General features: G+C 42.4%; 1 protein-coding gene across 1 annotated transcript in view; it reads left to right on the top strand.

The window, feature by feature from the left end:
• Window positions 1–23596, top strand: part of LOC309556022 (cadherin-10-like) — a 385953-nt gene that overhangs the window by 206755 nt on the left and 155602 nt on the right. The window contains exon 4 of the mRNA XM_082258290.1: window positions 12163–12330. Coding sequence (XP_082114416.1) covers window positions 12163–12330 — 168 coding nt within the window. The remainder of the gene's footprint in view (window positions 1–12162; window positions 12331–23596) is intronic.

Genomic DNA, 23596 nt, shown 5'->3' with positions numbered 1-23596 from the left:
TGCTCCTAATGAGATGGTGGATGGTATCCTGGGGTATTTCCTCTCAGATCTGGACCAGAGCATCACTGAGCTCTTAAACAGACTGAGGTGCAACCTAGTGGAGTCTGATGGACCGAAACATAATGTCTCAGAGGTGTCCTATTGGACTTAGATCAGGCGAACCTGGGGGCCATTCAATGGTATAAATTCCTTCATCCTTCAGGAACTGGCTGTATGCTCTCGCCACATTAGGTCGGCCATTGTCATGCACCAGGAGGAACCCAGGATTCACTGCACCAGCATAGGGTCTGACAATGGGTCCAAAGATTTCATCCCGATTCCTAATGACAGTCAGGGTGCCATTGTCTAGCATGTAGAGGTGTGTGCATCCCTCCATGGATATGCCACCCCAGACCCCACTGACCCAGCACCAAACCAGTCATGCTGAACAATGTTACAGGCAGCATAACATTCTCCACGGCTTCTCCAGACCCTTTCACGTCTGTCACATGTGCTCAGGGTGAACCTGCTCTCATCTGTAAAAAGCTCAGGGAGCCAGTGGCGGACCTGCCAATGCTGGTGCTCAATGGCAAATGCCAATTGAGCTCCAAGGTGCCAGGCAGTGAGCACAGGGCCCACTAGAGGACGTCAGGCCCTCAGGCCACCCACATGAAGTCTGTTTCTTATTGTTTGGTCGGAGACATTCACACCAGTGGCCTGCTGGAGGTTCTTTTGTAGGGCTCTGGCAGTGTTCATCCTGTTCCTCCTTGCACAAAGAAGCAGATACCAGTCCTGGTGATGGGTGATGGGTTAAAGACCTTCTATGGCCCTGTCCAGCTCTCCTAGGGTAACTGCCTGTCTCCTGGAATCTCCTCTATGCTCTTGAGACTGTGGTGGGAGACACAGCAAACCTTCTGGCAATGGAACATATTGATGTGCCATCCTGGAGGAGTTAGACTGTCTGTGCAACCTCTATAGGGCCCAGGTATGGCCTCATGCTACCAGTAGTGACACCGACTCTTACCAAATGCAAAACTAGTGAAAAACAGTCAGAAAATATGAGTAGGGAAAAGAATGTCAGTGGCCAATACCTGTAAAACCATTCCTTTTTTCGGGGTTGTATATATATTATATTGTATATACTGTAGGTATATACTAAAATATGATACACATTGGTATGTTGAGGTGCTATTTATTCTTAATAACACCCCAACATCTTCTCAATGCACTTGTGTTGCAGTACAGCACAATATGTGTTGCAGTGCCATAAAGTGCTGAAAATTCTGCATGCACTTTTTATGGTGCCTGTGTGCTAACATAGCCACGGAATGTAAACAGGCCCTTAAATGTATATTTCTGGAATACAATTCTGTCATAAACTAGGGCTAGGGGTGCAAAGCTAACATCAGCCATGTCATGTACTTACCACCTAAGTTCACTTTTTTTTTCTAAAAATCCAGCTCCCCTAAATACCAATATACCATTATCTTGGTTGCAGAAAAATAAAATCTTTCTTTAATTTTTATAACAAGGCCTTACCTTAGTCTTTGCTGTGTTCCAAAGAAAGCTTCAAAGACCTCCTGGTATGTAGATTTTGGATGTAAGTAAACAAGTAAGACACAGGAAGCAGTTTACTAGCTGACCTCATGAGCGCATGCCCTGTACCCATAAACTAGGTTTGCACAATATCCCGGAATCCCTTCAAGTGTGCATTTGCTTGTCAAAGTAAGCTGCCAGAGCTGCTATGTTTGCACAGCATCCCCAGTGTCCCCTCAGATGGGCCCAGGTCACATGTTAAACTCACTGGGGCTGCATTCAGGTCATGGGCCATGGGCTAAACAACCAAGATGTAGTGTAAGCGAACAATGAGCAAACACACAGTAAAACCCATACAAACCACCAAAGTGTCCCATGAGCTACTTTGCCACGTGCAACACAGCCCATTGCAATCAACAGATTCCCCAATGTGTGTCATGAGAAAAATGGATCAAACACATTATCCAGGCCATATCAGTATGGATATCCAGCATTATATTTTTCCTCATTAAGGAATGATCTGATGTGTTTTCAAAGTGTTTCTTAAATTTGTTTGAGTAGTGTATATTGCAGCTTATAAATTCCTAGGATGAGGTGGCTGCATAGGTTTTCTTTTTTTTTTAGGCTTTTTTCATGTATCACACCTGGGGATTCAGCCAGTAACACGCCTTCTGTCTTAGGGTGTTTGCCTGCTGGATGAAGTAGTAAAGTAGACACCTTTGAGCAGCAGCATTTTCAGTTTGGGGAGAGGGTAGTGTTAGACTAGCAGATTTAGATAGACTTACTAAAAAACTGAAGATGAACTCCAGCTAACACTCTGTAAGCAGTTACAGTAAGCAATGTTTTGTCTTGTGGAATAAAGCTTTTACATAAATTATTCTAAGCTGACCATTGTAAGCACTGCTGTCTTTGATAAATAGTTTGTTCCAACCCTCTAACTTCTACTTTGTCTGCTAATTAAATCCTAGTATAAAAAGTTCCAAGAGAAAAGGGATTAATATAAGTGGCAATGAATCATAATTGGGTAAAAAATATCTTTCTCTTACGTCCTCTGATAGTCGCCGCCCCTCATATAGTCTTCACCAATGGGTATTGACTTCCTCTCCACAGGAGTAGCTAGGCATAAGACTTGTTAAAAACAAAAGCATTTAACATAGACACACCCATGGGGGCTGTCCCACTGGTCAATACCCCCCTGCAGTAGCCATCCCAACTCAGTTTGTCTTCTGCCTAGCGTTAGGAGTAGATAGGCTTCCCTGTGCTGGGGCTACAGTCTCAGCCTTCTAATCTTTCTTATGATTTTATTTGCAAGGATGTCAGTTTTTTCTTTCCTTTACTAGCTGTTTATTTTGTCAGCTTTAGTTTTAGTCGGATCTTCGGATGAAGATGGATTTTGCGGAGCTGGGTATTGGACTGGCTGCCCTGGCTCTCCAGGGCAGAGGGTCAGATGGATCTCCAGCCCGCCATCAAGCGTTCAGCTATGTGTAAAAAATATCTATTTTATTAAATGTATTAAAATTCCATGATTTGATTCATGTTTTTGCATGAAAAAATCTGACCCCCAGTGTTAAACTTTTGTCCGGACACCAAAAATATCCCCACACACGGTTGTGACCTTATAAATATTGCCTCTTGTAACTACCAACCTGGTACATGATCAATCTTAGTTAACTACCTAGCTACCTTAGGTCCCTTGGGGACATGACCTCAAGTATTACTATCATCTATTGAGGTACCTTGAGGTCAATTTCCCTAATTTGTTATAACGAAGTAAAGAACACCCCGGTGGGGATATTATGTTCCAGTAAGGGTATCTCAAAGGTGTTCAGGCATGTGTCCACTGTGAAAGTCCATGAGGACATTCCAGAAGCTAAACCAAATTGTTAAGCATGCCGTTAACTGAGGTGTAGTAGTTGATTTGAGTGGTTTTCATAACGCTGGGGGTTGGAATTTTTCATGCAATTACATGAATCTAATCATGGAATTTGTATACATTTCATAAAATATATATGTTTAACCCATTTATGACCCATTGTCATTTATAGTAGCCCCTTGTTTTCTCTTGGTACCTTTTATACCAGGATTTATATTAGTATATCTTGTCTGAACAGCTTGGTCTATTAAAGCAAGTTGAAAAGTAACAGACTTACTGGCTGGATCACAAGGTGAAATTAAAGCTAAAAAAAACAAAAAAGAAATGCAGCCAACACATCTAAGATTTGGTGAGCTGCAATTTATTATATTTTTGTTTTTGGGTTTAATGTTGCTTTAACTAAAAGTATCCTTGTATGTTTATAAATGCTTTGGATATAAATGACAATTATAAAAAATGAAGCTGGGACATACACATACATGCTTGCACAGATTAATGCTTTTCTGAGCTGCAGAAATTTGCTCCTGCTTATTGATGTGTGGAAAATTTCAATTTCTTTCAATGTCACTGCAGCTCCTGAATAAGACCTTTAAACTGAGAAAGACTTAAGACCAAAGAGTGTATGAAAAGTGAAAATCCTACAGCCGAATTGCTTTAAAATTACATTGCAGAGAAATGTGGCAAGACTGAACTCAATGCAATTTGATTTTATCGCAATAATGTTAAAGCAAATAACTGCAGGATTTTCACAGTCTGGCAATATTGTAGCATATAAAGTCATTGGTATAGCCTTGATTATGACATATTTTTTTCCAGTTAGGTAAGTTGTACAGAAAACGTGCTAGCAAGGTGTCCATCTAAGAATGGTCTGTCAGGTCATTTTTATTGCAGACCAGTGTATTTCTGGTCACTTCAAGCATAAAGACAAGGCAGATGACAATGAAAATTTTCAAAATTCCTTTCACAGTTAAATGATTGTTTTAAGAAGCATCTTAAAGTGGGTCTAAAGATTGAAGGATTTTTTTTTTTTTAACCTTTATGCATTCTATGCATGGAGGTAAAAAACCTTCAGTGTACAGCTGCCCCCTCTGTGCCCCTTTATACTCACCTGATCTTGATTCCAATCCAGCACAAGAGCAGAGGCTCTGCTGAGTCTCTCCCTCCTTATTGGCTGAGACACAGCAGCAGGAGCCATTAGCTCCCACTACTGTCAATCACATCCAATGAGGAGGGAGAAGGGGTGGAGCCAGGCCATGCTCTGTGTGTCTCATATACAAAGAGACAGCTCGAGAGCGAGCATGCATGAGTGCCCCCACAGCAAGTAGCTTGCTGTGGGGGCACTCATCAGGGTGGATGGGCCAGGAGCGACAGCGGTGGACCAAAGAAGAGGGGTTTCTCTGTGCACAGAGAAAAAAAGTATAATATGTTTGTTATTAAAAAAAATTGCTTTTGCAATCGCTTTAAATATTGGTAATTGTTTGTGGCACCTGCTAAGAATCAATATGATATAGCTTTTTACCTGGTCCAAGACACAGCACAGGAAATATTGCGATGATCTAGGCATCATTGCAATAGTTAATTCAAATGTACAGGAGCATCTTGCACCTTATTCAACCCCTACATAAACATAAGATTTGCATCCTCCAAAATATTTGCGGACTACTATAGTTCCTTATACAACCTAAAAAATCGACACCCAAACAACTTAACCATCCGAAACAGATAGAGGTGGTTTCCTAACTCCTTTACAACTTCCTACACTCTCCAAAGACCAATTCTCCAAATTGAATGATTGCTAGTGGAATGGGATATGTAGACATTGAAGATTACTACTTACTTAGCTGTTCACCTTGGCAAGCTCAAACATTTTATGCATTAATCACCCTCTTCTCCTTAGTCTGAATTTGAGAAATCCCTTGTCCCTGCTTTGGACCTCTACACACTTCTGACAGTGGAGTTGTGGATCCCCCTGTAACTGAGGGACTTAACTCCTTCAGTCCAAGCATCCCTCCTAGCATGGAGATCTCTCAACTCCATTCCTACCATGGAGACCTTGGTCACTCAGTTGCACTTACCTGTTACTGCTCTTGAAACTCATATCCAACATTTATAACTTAAGTTCTGGTTATGTAAAGGAACCACTAGAATAGATTACATATTCCGAGACCATACCCTAAAGAGCATAGAGGAGCTAACTACTGAATTTGGCCTGTCGCCAAATGAGAAATTCACCTACTTTAGGGTTTGTCATTTTTTTTCTTTTTCTCCCCCTCCTTTATTCAAGATAAGCGATTGACAATCCTAAACATCTGTGAAAGGTATGTGTAAGGGCGTGTCTTTGTTTTATAACCAACTCCTGCAAAAGCTACTATTGACCAAATCGAAGCCCATCTTCAAATGAGAGGACAATCTTATTCTACCTCTGCCACCTATCAATGGTGCACTGCCCTTCAAACTATCTATGGTGCTATGCATAATGTGATTCTTTGGGAGTTAACACAAAAGATCACACTTAGATGATATCTTGTACCATATCGCCTGGCTCAATTCTCTCATGCATACTCTCCTCTATGCTGGAGAGGTTGTGAACAAAGTGGAAATGTAAAGCATATTTTATGGCCCTGTAAAAATTGAATTAGCTTATGATGGAAATTTTTCAGATTATCTTAGAGGTGACTGGAATTTTTTCCCCCCCTAATCCATCTCTAGATTTATAAATTAGCTTTATTTTGATCTGGAAAAAGCCTCTATTCCAGCAGACTTTCATATGATTGTGATGCACACTCTATTAATGGCCAGAATAACTATAACCAGGGAGTGGAAGCAACGCCATGCACAAAATCCATCAGAAACTATGGTTTTAATCAAAACTCACTACCTTTAGGAAAATATGTTGGCTTTGAGAAATGGAAAAGCACATGCTTTTAAGACTGTGTGGGAATTTTGGACTACCTGGATCGCTAAAAGATGGTTTTCGTTTAGCTTTTTTCTGTACAATATTTCTATAATTTCATATCCACCATTGTTGTTACTCATACTCCTGATGCCAATTTGTTTGTACCTAGGTATTCTATGTAATCTTAGGGTATCAGTACATTATGTTCCAATACTTTTTATACACTTTGCTCTTCTTGCTACTTGTAGCACTTCATACAAGTGTATCTCATAGCAATTTAATAAAAAATCTATTTACAGGAGAAATGATAAGGTGATCAGGGCTTTGCATCAGAGCAGGGATAAAATCAAAATATCCTTTTTATTTACCTAAAGCCATGGTCCCATGTTCCATGGTCCTATGTCTTCTTTCTTCTTCTGCCTGGACCTTTTTACAGTGTCCATGCCACTGTCTTCATGAGGAGTGACATTAACGTGATAGGACTATTGTAGAATGACTGGTGCACACACATCTATAGGAGGGAGATTTACTGTCCCCATACGCAGAAATGGCACTGGTTAGGGAGAGTCTTAAAGTTGGGTTTTAAGGTTCCAGGTTTGCTCACCTGCTGCAATAATTGCAGAGTATCCTCACTTTTCCTGCAGAATACTTATTTGTTTAAATGAATGTATGTTTCTGAAATGTTAGGTTTTCTCATGTGGAGTATAAACTGTAAAATTTTCATCCACGCATATGCAAGATTGGAGGTTTAGTCCACGTTTTATAAGTGGTGGTATAACAGAGGAGGTGGCTGTACCTTTACTCCATTGAATTTCCATCACTTATGGACCTACACTTACCCAGATAATTTGGTATTTTATGATATTACTTAATATCTACTAATCACAGGTCATGTAAAAATCTCTACTCCTTTCCCCCTCCCCGTTGTGAAATGAAATAGCTCTGTTTTTTAACACATTTTCCTTTGTATTAGTACGTGTAGTTAATAATTGAGAAATATTTAAAATATGGCACTCCTTGACTAGCCTATATTACTTTTGATTGAACACACAATAAATAACACATCATGCCTCTTTTCGGACCTATGTGTGCATGAGACTTGCATTTCAAAACTCAACATACTGTAGCAATGCTAACATTCCTACTCTATTTACCATAAACTATCCACTTTGGTCTTGCATTTGCATGAAGTAAGCTTAGCTAATATAACAGTGCTATTCATTTCTGCCCATCCTCTACTGGTTTTAATTTATTATTTATATAAGACATGTGTCATTGACAAAGTCTAGCTCATTCAGCCAATAGGTATCAAAAACATGCATCTGATGTCATGCTTCATCTTCAACTATATTGTTTTTTTCTGATTTGTGGCTCTACTTTTATTGCTCACTTGGAAGGCTAAATGAATTGTGTCTGAGATTATGCATTTCCGATTAGATCACTGTAGTTGTTTTTATGAACATATTTCTATGTATAGATGACTACATTTGTATAATTACCTGTTAATCACAGTTTTTGTTTTTAGTTTTGGATAGAGACAATAATGTTTGGATTTTTACTGTTCTTTACTCCTGGTGATAGCATAGTAGGAATTTCGATTATTCAACATCAAGGACACATGCAGAAACAAAAGCGCTTGCTTACATTTCTAAAAAAAAAAAAAAACATATTTTTAATTTAAAACATGCATAGGTATACAAGGCATATATAATAATGTGGATGCTGTAAGATTGCACTTTTGACAATAGAAATTACAAAGACTTTGAAACTAGTGTATAAATTAAGTTGAAGCAGAGAGCTTGTATAATAATTGATACACAGATATTATTATAAAGTGGTAATATGTAATTCTTGTACACACAAATAAATGTCTATAAACAACAAAACTAAACCATGTTTGCTTGTTTCTATCTCCTCTAACATTGGAAGCTCACAGTTGTGACTCTAAGTATACTGACAGTAAAAGGGACTGATTTTACTTCTATAATTGGAATTTTGAAAAGCAATAAAGACCCCATATAGTGTGTCAAATGAAACTACTTGATTAGGTACATTACAATTGGGACTTTGTATCAGTCATCTGTCTCAAATTTTGCACAGCTTTTTGGAGCCCGGTGTATGTACATGATGTACTGTAAAGTGATGTAATTTTCAGAACCCTTATCTACATTTATGCTTACACACAGTAGAGCATCAAGGAGAACAATTTCAAGCTGGGAAAGTTTGTCTGTTGCACATTCATTCAGTTTTAGATAGGGTAAATGTGACAGTAGAATGTAGAGAATGCTGTCAAATTTTACTTGGATGAATGTCAGTAAAAGGTTAATTCCACAATGATTTCTACACAAATATAGCCCATAGGTATATATATATAAAAAAAGTAAATACTGCACACAAATACACATTTGAGTGAGACTTTAAATATCCACCCCCAGTGCAAAAAAAAGTATCAGACATGTTATTCATATGCCAGAGCTCTGCTTTCCCACTCCTCATTAACTTTTACGATAGTATGGATAAAGCAAAATTCAGTAACAATGTAAAGAATAAAGTAAAACAGAATATAGAACATGCATACTAGGGTTGAATTGCTAAAGCAGTAGTTTCTGTTCACTCATAAAAATTAATGTTTACTGGGCTTAGTAAATAAGGTGAAGATGTGCTCACATCAATCAACAAGTCAAACAAAATTATTTTTTTTTTGTTTTTTATTTATTTTACACATAATTAGGGATTTTGAATGAACATAGGTCCACCTCATTTGCTAATATTTACTTGCAGAGTGAAAATCCAAGTTTTAAAGGAAATAATAACTTTTCTAATGGAATAGTATATAATTATTTCATAAATTACCATAATATATATTTATACACATTCCAGGAATAATACTCTCACACACAAGCTGCAACCCTTAGCCCCCGTTCACACTGGGGCGACGCTACTTCGCACCGCGACCTCCGAGGTCGTGGTGCGAGCAGCTCGCCGCGACCTCGGAGCGGCCGCCACGGACTTCATAACATTGAAGTCTATGGCGGTCGCCTCCTGGTCGCCCCAAAGAAGCTCCGGACCCTTTTTCTGAGTGGGAGGCGACCTGCGGCGACCTGTGAGGCGACCAGGTTGCCTCACAGGTCTCCCCAGTGTGAACGGGGGCTAAGACTGTTTAAGAGCAATAATTTTAATATTATTGATAGTCTGCAGTCTGTTGTCTACACGCTTCACATTCATGACCTCCCTTCCCAAATAAATGGGAATAATGTTTTCATTTTTGTGAAGTCATGTGTAAAGTGTTCTTGAGTAACTGTCTTTATATTGCTATTAGCCGTTTGTCTAAAAAAAAAAAAACGAAAAATCCACAAGTGCTTCACTTTCTGGTCCATATTAATACTTTGATTTCCACTTTTTTTTTAATCTTTGTCATCATCTGGCTCCCTGATGTAAAAGAATAAAAAATATTTTCTTGGATATTTTAATCCTGTGCTAATGGCTGCCATTATGTTCCCATTGTCTTAAATATCTTCTGGCTTTTTTCAAATGAAAAATATATCTTCATCTTTTTCACACTGGAGATTTCTTGTGTGGTACTGCTACACTCCAGGAACAATCTATAAAAAAAAATCTTACTGATTTCATTATTTGCCTGCCAATGGCTCCCTTAATCCCTAAAGTTCCCTAAATACCTAAAAAAATAGACTTTATACGTTCTTACCTTCTTTTATGAAACTCTTTAAAGATAAAGACTATGGTGTTTTGCTATTCTACAGTTACATAAAAGGAAAAAAAAACTTTATCTTTTAATGTGCATCGGGGTACACTGCAATACAAACAATGCAGCAGGTTTTATTTTAGGTACATTGTGGTGTATCATAACCTGCGTTAACATGTATGCATTAAATGCACTGCATTGATTATGCAATACTGTATTCTGTCAATAGGAAAGGCAACTTCCCATCTGATGCCAAAAATAAAGTTGTGTTTAGTGCTTTTCTACTATATAAGCCAATGTAGGACTTCCTCTGATTGTTCAAGGTGGAGAGGCGGGCAGATGATGTCATGACCTCCACCTCGTCAATCAAAGGTAGTCTTTTATTTATTGATAAAAATGCAAGGCTTCTCCTGAATTGCAGAGGAGCACATGCCCAAGTGTCTTTATATGCAGCAGGAGAAGAGGTCTCTTGCACTGCTCCTGGAACACAGATCTGCAAGGTAACGCTATTGCAGTCAATTACAGCACATCCAGTGGCCACATTGTTCTGTAATAGAAATAGTTTGTTTGGGCTAGCTTGATTTAAAGTGAAATTAAACATAGAATACTACTTGAATCGCTAGCTCTGGCTGATCAATATTAGTCAAAGCATTTATCAAAGTGGTTCTAAAGCTAAAATGTTCCCTGCTCTCACTCCCTGCATTAAGATAGAAAAAAAATGCTTTATGACTTACTGTGCTCCCCCACCTCCCTAAATACTTACCTGAGTGTTCATTTGATCCAGCTCTATGCATGGCTGCACCTATTTTCTCCCCTCTCCCTCTATTCACAGGGACTGATGCAGCAGAGGGAGCCGTTGGCTCCTGATGCTGTCAATCAATTGCTGGTTGGGAGGAGAAAGTGGGGGCAGCCAGGCTCAGGAGCGAGCCCATGCATCTGCCCCCATAGCAAGCAGTTTACATGTAAGTATAAAATGTTTACTATTTTATTTAAAAAAAAATATTTTTGAAATACTTTAAATCAAATCCTTGTATAAACATAATAATAGATATGTTGTAACACAATAACAGAAAAGGTGTGCTATGCTGAAATCTTCCCAAATAGTTACACTAACAAACAGAATGTTGTATCAAACTAAAATATGAATGTTTTTATATACTTTTAAGTGACAGACTCTTGCTAACTTAACTGTTCTCATAGAAGCATATATAACATGTTGTGACATTGTCTAATATTCTCACACAGTGATGGGTGTCATATTGTGTCAGGTAACATCTTTTCATATTTTGATTTTTGATCACAAAGGGATAGTGACAGATACCTGATCTGTTTCCACAGACTAACAGAGGACATGTTCCTAAATATGCCCACAGCTAATGTATTACCATGGTATGACATGTATTCAGTTGAACTTCAATTAAATGTGACAAACCATGATAAATTCAAGTATTCTCACCTATTGACTTATGAAGTTTCACAATACTGTTTCTCGATGCTCTAAAATATATGTACACTCATATACTGAAACATGATGTAATCCAGCACTGTAAAATACCATGGGATTTCATGTGATTTCAGCCAGTTACGTATAATTTAACAATGTGTTCTTACAGTTACTTAAGGCATGACATTATCATTTAGTTATGAAGATAGACAAAGTTTTAATAATCATTCTCACAAGCAATTATCACATTAAGTGTGCACCTACTGATCTGCTTTTACTTTTTTTTTCTTTCTAGAATCCCATTTTATTATTTTTACCCAATTTTCAATAATACAGACCCACTATAACAAGAATCTAGTCTAATTTTTGAAAAGGCTGCACTCATGTTGCTCCCTACCTCTTCTAATATAAGTTCAGAATCATGTAATTCTCTCAAGAATCAAGTACATGCCCTTATAATAGGGGCACTATTAGTGCTGGTGGTCATTGTGCTCCTCTGCACCATGTAAATTAGAATGTTAATTATTATCACTGCAGTGAAAAAATCCACACACATCTGAAAACCACTTTCATCCTCTGCTGTAAGTTGATAACTGTTAAATACATGTATACATTTTTTATATCATTGTTCTTGTAATATGAGCTGAATTCCATTCTTTTTTGTACTATTATCATAGATGTATATGTATATATATATATATATGAATAAATATGTTTTATGTTTATTCAAGGTATTATTCGAACTGCATTGCCAAACATGAACCGAGAAATAAGAGAACATTACCAAGTTGTTATTCAGGCCAAAGACATGGGTGGCCAAATGGGAGGATTATCTGGAACAACCACTGTGAACATTACTCTCACTGATGTCAATGACAATCCACCTAGATTTACTCAAAGTAAGTTATGCTCAGACATTTTCCGTATATAATATATGTGTATTATAAAATATATGTAGTAATATAAATAGTTTCACCTAATAAATATTTTTGGAATTTAAGAATATTATTTACGTTCTTCTTAATCAGTTATTTTCATAGTACACTTTAAACTATTGAAATGGCTTCAGAATTTTCCTGATTAAATAAGTATAGAACTAATATAGACATGACATGATAGATATGAAAGCAATTGTCAAAAGTTCTTGTGAAAGTTTCCCTACCTCAAAGGCAATTTTGGGGGTCAGTTGATGTAGGAGATGCTACAGTTTCTCATCCTGCAGCTCTGGGGTGAGGAGCACCCTCCATGACACCCCCCCCCCCCAGGCGCTCCTCACCCCAGAGCTCATCCAGCAGCAATAGGGACACTAGTTGTGGTGACCTGGGGGTCCCCAAAGGAACAGGAAGTGAAAGGAATTCTCAGCCATTTGGATTAAGATGGCAAATAATAAACTGACAAGGGTTATCACCTCCTTTTCTCTATCCAAAATAAATTACAAAAAATATTTGCCTATAGTTCTACTTTGAATGTGTAAAAAAAGAAATACAATGACTTTTCTTGAATAGTTTAGATTTCAGACAATTTTGCTAAAGCTTTTATGTCTACTATTGCATATAAAGTCTTAAACATTTTTACACATTTATGTGTTGACTTTGCAATTTCAATCAATTAAAGTATTCTTTTAATGCATATGAGGTCATGAGAGACATTTAAATGTAAAAAAAAGCCTCAAAATACTGCCAAGAAACCTTTATTTTGACATTTTGTAAGTAGGGTTGAGCGGACACCTAGATGTCCGTGTTCGACGGGTTCGGCCGAACTTTAAAAAAAAGTCCGGGTCCGTGTCCCGGACTTTTACCGAACTTTTCCCGGACACCGAACCCCATTGAAGTCAATGGGGACCCGAACTTTAAGGCACTAAAATGGCTCTAAAACACCAAAGGAAAGGGCTAGAGTGCTGCAAATGGCAGCAAAACGTAATTAAGAGCATGGCAAGTGCTCTGCAAACAAATGTGGATAGGGAAATAACTTAAAACAACAAAAAAAAACAGAAAAATAAAACAATGTTCTTCTTCATCTCTGAAGGACGAGGCCCATATGGAGTAGGAGGGAGGTTGAGGTGGTGGTGGATGTGGCGGTGACATAGGCGTGCGCACAGGGTGTGCTGGGTGTGCCTGGGCACACCCTAATCACCTAGGGCACATAGCATTGCCAGTGAGGAGATGGGAAAGATCTCCCTGGGACCTGCTCTGCTCTATTTCTCCTTGCCTACAGGTACATGGCCCCGATACATTACTCTCCCTGCTGGCAAACACATGCATGTGTATTTCAACTTTGGGGTGCACACCTTAATGCAATAGGCTGCGCACACCTATGGGCGGTGTAGGTGGAAGCGGCGGTGGAGGAGGACCAGGGCCGGATTAACAGCATCATGGGCTTGGTGCTGAGGATTTTGAAGGGCCTTAGGGCCGTGCCTTGCCATGCACCCAGAGGAGGAAGGGTGCAGCCATGCATGCCTAATTCAACATGGGATGCTGTCTCTGAAGCCCATAAACACATCCATGCATCGCCAACTGTCCCTCCTTGTCCGGCCTTCACGCTGTGTGGGGAGGTTCTGAGGGTGCTGCCTGGGGAAGCGAGCATAGAAGCCAGACTTCTGTGTTTACAAGTGACAGAAGAGCGGTAACAGTGAATATGGCCAACCCGGGGCCTATATAAAAGGTAGGGGCCTGGAGCTGCAGCTCCAATAGCCCCTACATTAATCTGGCCCTGAGGAGGAGGACGAGGTAGCCAACACTGCTTCTTTTCACAAATTTTAAATGAGGGTACACCCCAAAAGAGTGAGAAAGAGCAAAAATGGAACAATGGGTGGGTAAGGTCGGTATCCATTGCTATTCTGCATAAGGTACGGAAAAGTCCCGTGGGATCCATGCCTGGTTCATTTTAATGAACGTGAGCTTGTCCACATTGTCTCTGGACAGGCGGCTGCGCTTGTCTGTTATAACGCCCCCAGCCGTGCTAAATACCCGTTCAGATAATACACTGGCTGCAGGGCACGCCAGCACCTCCAAGGCGTAAAGGGCAAGCTCAGGCCATGTGCCCAATTTGGAGACCCAGAAGTTGAAGGGGGCAGACCCGTCATTCACTACATGTAGGCGTGTGCACACATACTGCTCCACCATGTTGGTAAAATGCTGCCTCCTGCTAAGACGTTCCATCTGAGCTGCTGGTGCTGCTGTTTGTTGTGGCGTGCTGACAAAGCTTTTCCACATTTCGGCCATGCTAACCCTGCCTTCTGAGGTGCTGGCGGTGCCCTGGTTGCGTTGGCGACCTCCTCCTCCTCCTCCTCTGCCTTGTGCTTCCACTGTGGCCCCGCTGTCAGATGGGAATGCCAGCAGCATGGCGTCTACCAGCGTGCGCTTGTACTCGCGCATCTTGCGATCGCGCTCCAGTGAGTGAATTAAGGACGGTACGTTGTCCTTGTAACGGGGATCCAGCAGCGTGGCCACCCAGTAATCAGCACAAGTTAGAATGTGGGCAACTCGGCGGTCGTTGTGGAGACACTGCAGCATGTAATCGCTCATGTGTGCCAGGCTGCCCAGAGGCAACGAAAGGCTGTCCTCTGTGGGAGGTGTATGGTCCGTGTCCTCTGTATCCCCCCAGCCACGCACCAGTGATGGCCATGAGCTGGCCTGGGTGCCACCCTGCTGTGAACATGGTTCCATCTCCTCCTCCAGCTCCTCCTCCTCCTCATCCTCCTCATCCTCCAGAACTGTGCCCCTGCTGGACAATTGCGTCCCTGGCGTTTGCGTGTGCAGGAACCCACCCTCGGAGCCCCTTGCGAATGACTGCCCTGAAAGCCTTGGAAATGTTACCTCTTCATCCTCCTCCTCCTCCTCATCCTGTGCCACATCCTCTTCCATCATCGCCCGAATTGTTTTTTCAAGGAGGCATAGAAGTGGGATAGTTAAGCTGAGAACGGCGTCATTGCCACTGGCCATGTTGGTGGAGTACTCAAAACAGCGCAACAAGGCACACAGGTCTCGCATGGAGGCCCAGTTATTGGTGGTGAAGTGGTGCTGTTCCGCAGAGCGACTCACGCGTGCGTGCTGCAGCTGAAACTCCACTATGGCCTGCTGCTGCTCGCACAGTCTTTCCAGCATGTGCAAGGTGGAGTTCCACCTTGTGGGCACGTCACATATGAGGCGGTGAGCGGGAAGGCCGAAGTTACGCTGCAGCGCTGCCAGGCGAGCAGCAGCAGGGTGAGAACGCCGAAAGTGCGCACAAACGGCCCGCACTTTCTGCAGCAGCTCTGACATATCGGGGTAGTTTTTAAGGAACCTCTGCACCACCAAATTCAGCACATGCGCCAGGCAAGGGATGTGCGTCAAACCGGCTAGGCCCAGAGCTGCTATGAGATTTCGCCCGTTATCGCACACCACCAGGCCGGGCTTGAGGCTCGCTGGCAGCAACCACTCATTTGTCTGCTGTTCCATGCTCCTCCACAACTCCTGCGCGGTGTGTGGTTTGTCCCCCAAACAGGCAAGTTGTAAAACTGCCTGCTGTCGTTTACCCCTGGCCGTGCTGAAGTTGGTGGTGAAGGTGTTACGCTGTCCGGATGAGGAGGCGGTAGAGGATGAGGAAGCGGAGTAGGAGGAGTTAGGAACAGGAGGCAAACTGAAGCGCCCTGCAATCCTCGGTGGTGGAAGGACATGCGCCAAATTGCTATCCGCCTCAGGCCCATCCGCCACTGCATTTACCCAGTGTGCCGTTAGGGAGATATAACGCCCCTGACCGTGCTTACTGGTCCACGTATCCGTAGTTAGGTGGACCTTGGCACAGATGGCGTTGCGCAGTGCACACCTGATTTTTTCCCCCACTTGGTTGTGCAGGGAAGGGATGGCTTGCCTGGAAAAGTAGTGGCGGCTGGGCACGACGTACTGTGGGACAGCCACCGACATAAGGTTTTTAAAACTGTGCGTCTCCACCAGACGGAATGACAGCATTTCAAAGGCCAATAATTTTGAAATGCTGGCATTCAGGGCCAGGGATCGCGGGTGGGTAGGGGGGTACTTCCTCTTCCTCTCAAGTGTTTGGGAGATGGAAAGCTGAACGCTTCCACGGGACATTGTGGAGATGGTTGTTGGTGACCCAGGTGGTGGTGTTGCTGACAGATCGTCTGTTTGCGGGGTGGCAGGTGCCGGTATCACTACAGATGTGGCTGGAGCGGCCGAGACTGCAGCAGAAGAGGAAGCAGGATGAGCCAGAGACGTTTCTTGGTTTTGAAGGTGTGTACTCCACTGCAGCTCGTGCTTTGCACTTAGATGCCTGATCATGCAGGTTGTGCTCAGGTTGAGAAGGTTCATGCCTCGCTTCAAGCTCTGATTGCACAGGGTGCAAACCACTCGTGTCCTGTCATCAGCACATTTTCTAAAGAACTTCCACGCTAGAGAACTCCTTTGAGCTGACTTTGGTGCGCTCGTTCCCTTGCTGCGTTGGGCAGTAGCGGGCGTAGTGTCTAGGGCACGGCCGCTCCGCTTCTGCACCCTGCTCCCTCTTCTGCTGTGCTGGTGGCTCTGTGCGACCACCGCCTCTTCCTCCAAACTACTCAGTTCACCTGCATGACGTTCATTCCATGTGGGGTCGAGGACCTCATCGTCCTCCACATCATCTTCCACCCAGTCTTCACCCCTGCCCTCCTTGTCGGTCTCCACAATGCTGAACGCCGCAGCAGTTGGCACCTGCGTTTCGTCATCATCGGAGACGTGCTGCGATGATCCTTGCATGTACTCATCTTGAGAAATAAGTGGTTGGGCATCGCTGCACTCAATCTCTTCCACTTCTGGGGCAGGGCTAGGTGGATGGCCCTGGGAAACCCTGCTGACAGAGTCCTCAAAAAGAATAAGAGACTGCTGTATGGCTTGGGGCTCAGACTGCTGGCCTGATTTGCAAGGGGGTGAGGTGAAAGACGGTTGGACATTGGCTGCAGGTGCCAACTCTGACCTTTCTGCAGTAGACTGGGTGGGAGACAATGTGAAGGAACTGGAGGCACTGTCAGCAGCAAACCAATCTACTATCGCCTCAACTTGTTCTGGCCTCATCACTTCTAGGGGCGTTTGATGCCCTACCAAATACTGATGCAGGTTCTGTCGCCTACTCACACTTGAGGAAGGTGTTTCACTTGTGCGTGTAGCTGGCACAGATCGACCATGTCCTCTCCTTGCAACAGGAGCTCTACCAGCAGCACCACGACCCAGGCCACGGCCCTTATTTGACGGTCTCCTCATATTTCTGTAATTTAAGATCTTGCCCTAGAAAGGTTTTTATTGAATAGCGGAATAGAAAATATGATCCAAAAAAAGTGTATGTATATCACACGTACACAACCACACTAGGCCCCAATTACTATTGTTTGTACCCCTAAAAGGCTAGATGAGGAGTAGGGGGAGTATGGAACAGGCAGCACCCTCAAACCTTCAGAAGTATGAGATGAACCCCAACAACTTGGAAAGGTGGATCTCTCTCACACGTACCGACACAGACTATCCCGCAATTCAATTGATCCTCAAAGGTTTTTATTGAATAGCGGAATAGGAAATATGATCAAAAAAAGTGTATGTATCTCGCACGTACACAACCACACTAGGCCCCAATTACTATTGTTTGTACCCCTAAAAGGCTAGATGAGGAGTAGGGGGGGTATGGAACAGGCAGCACCCTCAAACCTTCAGAAGTATGAGATGAACCCCAACAACTTGGAAAGGTGGATCTCTCTCACACGTACCGACACAGACTATCCCGCAATTCAATTGATCCTCAAAGGTTTTTATTGAATAGCGGAATAGGAAATATGATCAAAAAAAGTGTATGTATCTCGCACGTACACAACCACACTAGGCCCCAATTACTATTGTTTGTACCCCTAAAAGGCTAGATGAGGAGTAGGGGGGGTATGGAACAGGCAGCACCCTCAAACCTTCAGAAGTATGAGATGAACCCCAACAACTTGGAAAGGTGGATCTCTCTCACACGTACCGACACAGACTATCCCGCAATTCAATTGATCCTCAAAGGTTTTTATTGAATAGCGGAATAGGAAATATGATCAAAAAAAGTGTATGTATCTCGCACGTACACAACCACACTAGGCCCCAATTACTATTGTTTGTACCCCTAAAAGGCTAGATGAGGAGTAGGGGGGGTATGGAACAGGCAGCACCCTCAAACCTTCAGAAGTATGAGATGAACCCCAACAACTTGGAAAGGTGGATCTCTCTCACACGTACCGACACAGACTATCCCGCAATTCAATTGATCCTCAAAGGTTTTTATTGAATAGCGGAATAGGAAATATGATCAAAAAAAGTGTATGTATCTCGCACGTACACAACCACACTAGGCCCCAATTACTATTGTTTGTACCCCTAAAAGGCTAGATGAGGAGTAGGGGGGGTATGGAACAGGCAGCACCCTCAAACCTTCAGAAGTATGAGATGAACCCCAACAACTTGGAAAGGTGGATCTCTCTCACACGTACCGACACAGACTATCCCGCAATTCAATTGATCCTCAAAGGTTTTTATTGAATAGCGGAATAGGAAATATGATCAAAAAAAGTGTATGTATCTCGCACGTACACAACCACACTAGGCCCCAATTACTATTGTTTGTACCCCTAAAAGGCTAGATGAGGAGTAGGGGGGGTATGGAACAGGCAGCACCCTCAAACCTTCAGAAGTATGAGATGAACCCCAACAACTTGGAAAGGTGGATCTCTCTCACACGTACCGACACAGACTATCCCGCAATTCAATTGATCCTCAAAGGTTTTTATTGAATAGCGGAATAGGAAATATGATCAAAAAAAGTGTATGTATCTCGCACGTACACAACCACACTAGGCCCCAATTACTATTGTTTGTACCCCTAAAAGGCTAGATGAGGAGTAGGGGGGGTATGGAACAGGCAGCACCCTCAAACCTTCAGAAGTATGAGATGAACCCCAACAACTTGGAAAGGTGGATCTCTCTCACACGTACCGACACAGACTATCCCGCAATTCAATTGATCCTCAAAGGTTTTTATTGAATAGCGGAATAGGAAATATGATCAAAAAAAGTGTATGTATCTCGCACGTACACAACCACACTAGGCCCCAATTACTATTGTTTGTACCCCTAAAAGGCTAGATGAGGAGTAGGGGGGGTATGGAACAGGCAGCACCCTCAAACCTTCAGAAGTATGAGATGAACCCCAACAACTTGGAAAGGTGGATCTCTCTCACACGTACCGACACAGACTATCCCGCAATTCAATTGATCCTCAAAGGTTTTTATTGAATAGCGGAATAGGAAATATGATCAAAAAAAGTGTATGTATCTCGCACGTACACAACCACACTAGGCCCCAATTACTATTGTTTGTACCCCTAAAAGGCTAGATGAGGAGTAGGGGGGGTATGGAACAGGCAGCACCCTCAAACCTTCAGAAGTATGAGATGAACCCCAACAACTTGGAAAGGTGGATCTCTCTCACACGTACCAACACAGACTATCCCCCAATTTAACTGATCCCCAAAGGTTTTTGATTAAATAGCGGAATAGAAAATATGATCCCAAAAAAGTGTATGTATATCACACGTACACAACCACACTAGGCCCCAATTACTATTGTTTGTACCCCTAAAAGGCTAGGAGTAGGGGGGGTATGGAACAGGCAGCACCCTCAAACCTTCAGAAGTATGAGATGAACCCCAACAACTTGGAAAGGTGGATCTCTCTCACACGTACCAACACAGACTATCCCCCAATTTAACTGATCCCCAAAGGTTTTTGATTAAATAGCGGAATAGAAAATATGATCCCAAAAAAGTGTATGTATATCACACGTACACAACCACACTAGGCCCCAATTACTATTGTTTGTACCCCTAAAAGGCTAGGAGTAGGGGGGGTATGGAACAGGCAGCACCCTCAAACCTTCAGAAGTATGAGATGAACCCCAACAACTTGGAAAGGTGGATCTCTCTCACACGTACCAACACAGACTATCCCCCAATTTAACTGATCCCCAAAGGTTTTTGATTAAATAGCGGAATAGAAAATATGATCCCAAAAAAGTGTATGTATATCACACGTACACAACCACACTAGGCCCCAATTACTATTGTTTGTACCCCTAAAAGGCTAGGAGTAGGGGGAGTATGGAACAGGCAGCACCCTCAAACCTTCAGAAGTATGAGATGAACCCCAACAACTTGGAAAGGTGGATCTCTCTCACACGTACCAACACAGACTATCCCCCAATTTAACTGATCCCCAAAGGTTTTTGATTAAATAGCGGAATAGAAAATATGATCCCAAAAAAGTGTATGTATATCACACGTACACAACCACACTAGGCCCCAATTACTATTGTTTGTACCCCTAAAAGGCTAGGAGTAGGGGGGGTATGGAACAGGCAGCACCCTCAAACCTTCAGAAGTATGAGATGAACCCCAACAACTTGGAAAGGTGGATCTCTCTCACACGTACCAACACAGACTATCCCCCAATTTAACTGATCCCCAAAGGTTTTTGATTAAATAGCGGAATAGAAAATATGATCCCAAAAAAGTGTATGTATATCACACGTACACAACCACACTAGGCCCCAATTACTATTGTTTGTACCCCTAAAAGGCTAGGAGTAGGGGGGGTATGGAACAGGCAGCACCCTCAAACCTTCAGAAGTATGAGATGAACCCCAACAACTTGGAAAGGTGGATCTCTCTCACACGTACCAACACAGACTATCCCCCAATTTAACTGATCCCCAAAGGTTTTTGATTAAATAGCGGAATAGAAAATATGATCCCAAAAAAGTGTATGTATATCACACGTACACAACCACACTAGGCCCCAATTACTATTGTTTGTACCCCTAAAAGGCTAGGAGTAGGGGGAGTATGGAACAGGCAGCACCCTCAAACCTTCAGAAGTATGAGATGAACCCCAACAACTTGGAAAGGTGGATCTCTCTCACACGTACCAACACAGACTATCCCCCAATTTAACTGATCCCCAAAGGTTTTTGATTAAATAGCGGAATAGAAAATATGATCCCAAAAAAGTGTATGTATATCACACGTACACAACCACACTAGGCCCCAATTACTATTGTTTGTACCCCTAAAAGGCTAGGAGTAGGGGGGGTATGGAACAGGCAGCACCCTCAAACCTTCAGAAGTATGAGATGAACCCCAACAACTTGGAAAGGTGGATCTCTCTCACACGTACCAACACAGACTATCCCCCAATTTAACTGATCCCCAAAGGTTTTTGATTAAATAGCGGAATAGAAAATATGATCCCAAAAAAGTGTATGTATATCACACGTACACAACCACACTAGGCCCCAATTACTATTGTTTGTACCCCTAAAAGGCTAGGAGTAGGGGGAGTATGGAACAGGCAGCACCCTCAAACCTTCAGAAGTATGAGATGAACCCCAACAACTTGGAAAGGTGGATCTCTCTCACACGTACCAACACAGACTATCCCCCAATTTAACTGATCCCCAAAGGTTTTTGATTAAATAGCGGAATAGAAAATATGATCCCAAAAAAGTGTATGTATATCACACGTACACAACCACACTAGGCCCCAATTACTATTGTTTGTACCCCTAAAAGGCTAGGAGTAGGGGGAGTATGGAACAGGCAGCACCCTCAAACCTTCAGAAGTATGAGATGAACCTCAACAACTTGGAAAGGTGGATCTCTCTCACACGTACCAACACAGACTATCCCCCAATTTAACTGATCCCCAAAGGTTTTTGATTAAATAGCGGAATAGAAAATATGATCCCAAAAAAGTGTATGTATATCACACGTACACAACCACACTAGGCCCCAATTACTATTGTTTGTACCCCTAAAAGGCTAGGAGTAGGGGGAGTATGGAACAGGCAGCACCCTCAAACCTTCAGAAGTATGAGATGAACCCCAACAACTTGGAAAGGTGGATCTCTCTCACACGTACCAACACAGACTATCCCCCAATTTAACTGATCCCCAAAGGTTTTTGATTAAATAGCGGAATAGAAAATATGATCCCAAAAAAGTGTATGTATATCACACGTACACAACCACACTAGGCCCCAATTACTATTGTTTGTACCCCTAAAAGGCTAGGAGTAGGGGGAGTATGGAACAGGCAGCACCCTCAAACCTTCAGAAGTATGAGATGAACCCCAACAACTTGGAAAGGTGGATCTCTCTCACACGTACCAACACAGACTATCCCCCAATTTAACTGATCCCCAAAGGTTTTTGATTAAATAGCGGAATAGAAAATATGATCCCAAAAAAGTGTATGTATATCACACGTACACAACCACACTAGGCCCCAATTACTATTGTTTGTACCCCTAAAAGGCTAGGAGTAGGGGGAGTATGGAACAGGCAGCACCCTCAAACCTTCAGAAGTATGAGATGAACCCCAACAACTTGGAAAGGTGGATCTCTCTCACACGTACCAACACAGACTATCCCCCAATTTAACTGATCCCCAAAGGTTTTTGATTAAATAGCGGAATAGAAAATATGATCCCAAAAAAGTGTATGTATATCACACGTACACAACCACACTAGGCCCCAATTACTATTGTTTGTACCCCTAAAAGGCTAGGAGTAGGGGGAGTATGGAACAGGCAGCACCCTCAAACCTTCAGAAGTATGAGATGAACCTCAACAACTTGGAAAGGTGGATCTCTCTCACACGTACCAACACAGACTATCCCCCAATTTAACTGATCCCCAAAGGTTTTTGATTAAATAGCGGAATAGAAAATATGATCCCAAAAAAGTGTATGTATATCACACGTACACAACCACACTAGGCCCCAATTACTATTGTTTGTACCCCTAAAAGGCTAGGAGTAGGGGGAGTATGGAACAGGCAGCACCCTCAAACCTTCAGAAGTATGAGATGAACCCCAACAACTTGGAAAGGTGGATCTCTCTCACACGTACCAACACAGACTATCCCCCAATTTAACTGATCCCCAAAGGTTTTTGATTAAATAGCGGAATAGAAAATATGATCCCAAAAAAGTGTATGTATATCACACGTACACAACCACACTAGGCCCCAATTACTATTGTTTGTACCCCTAAAAGGCTAGGAGTAGGGGGAGTATGGAACAGGCAGCACCCTCAAACCTTCAGAAGTATGAGATGAACCC

The sequence above is a fragment of the Pelophylax lessonae genome (genome assembly GCF_965119305.1).
Source record: "Pelophylax lessonae genome assembly, chromosome: 5".
Classification (NCBI taxonomy): domain Eukaryota; kingdom Metazoa; phylum Chordata; class Amphibia; order Anura; family Ranidae; genus Pelophylax; species Pelophylax lessonae.
Note: the sequence above shows the minus strand (reverse complement) of the source record. Positions and strands in the feature narration are given on the sequence as shown.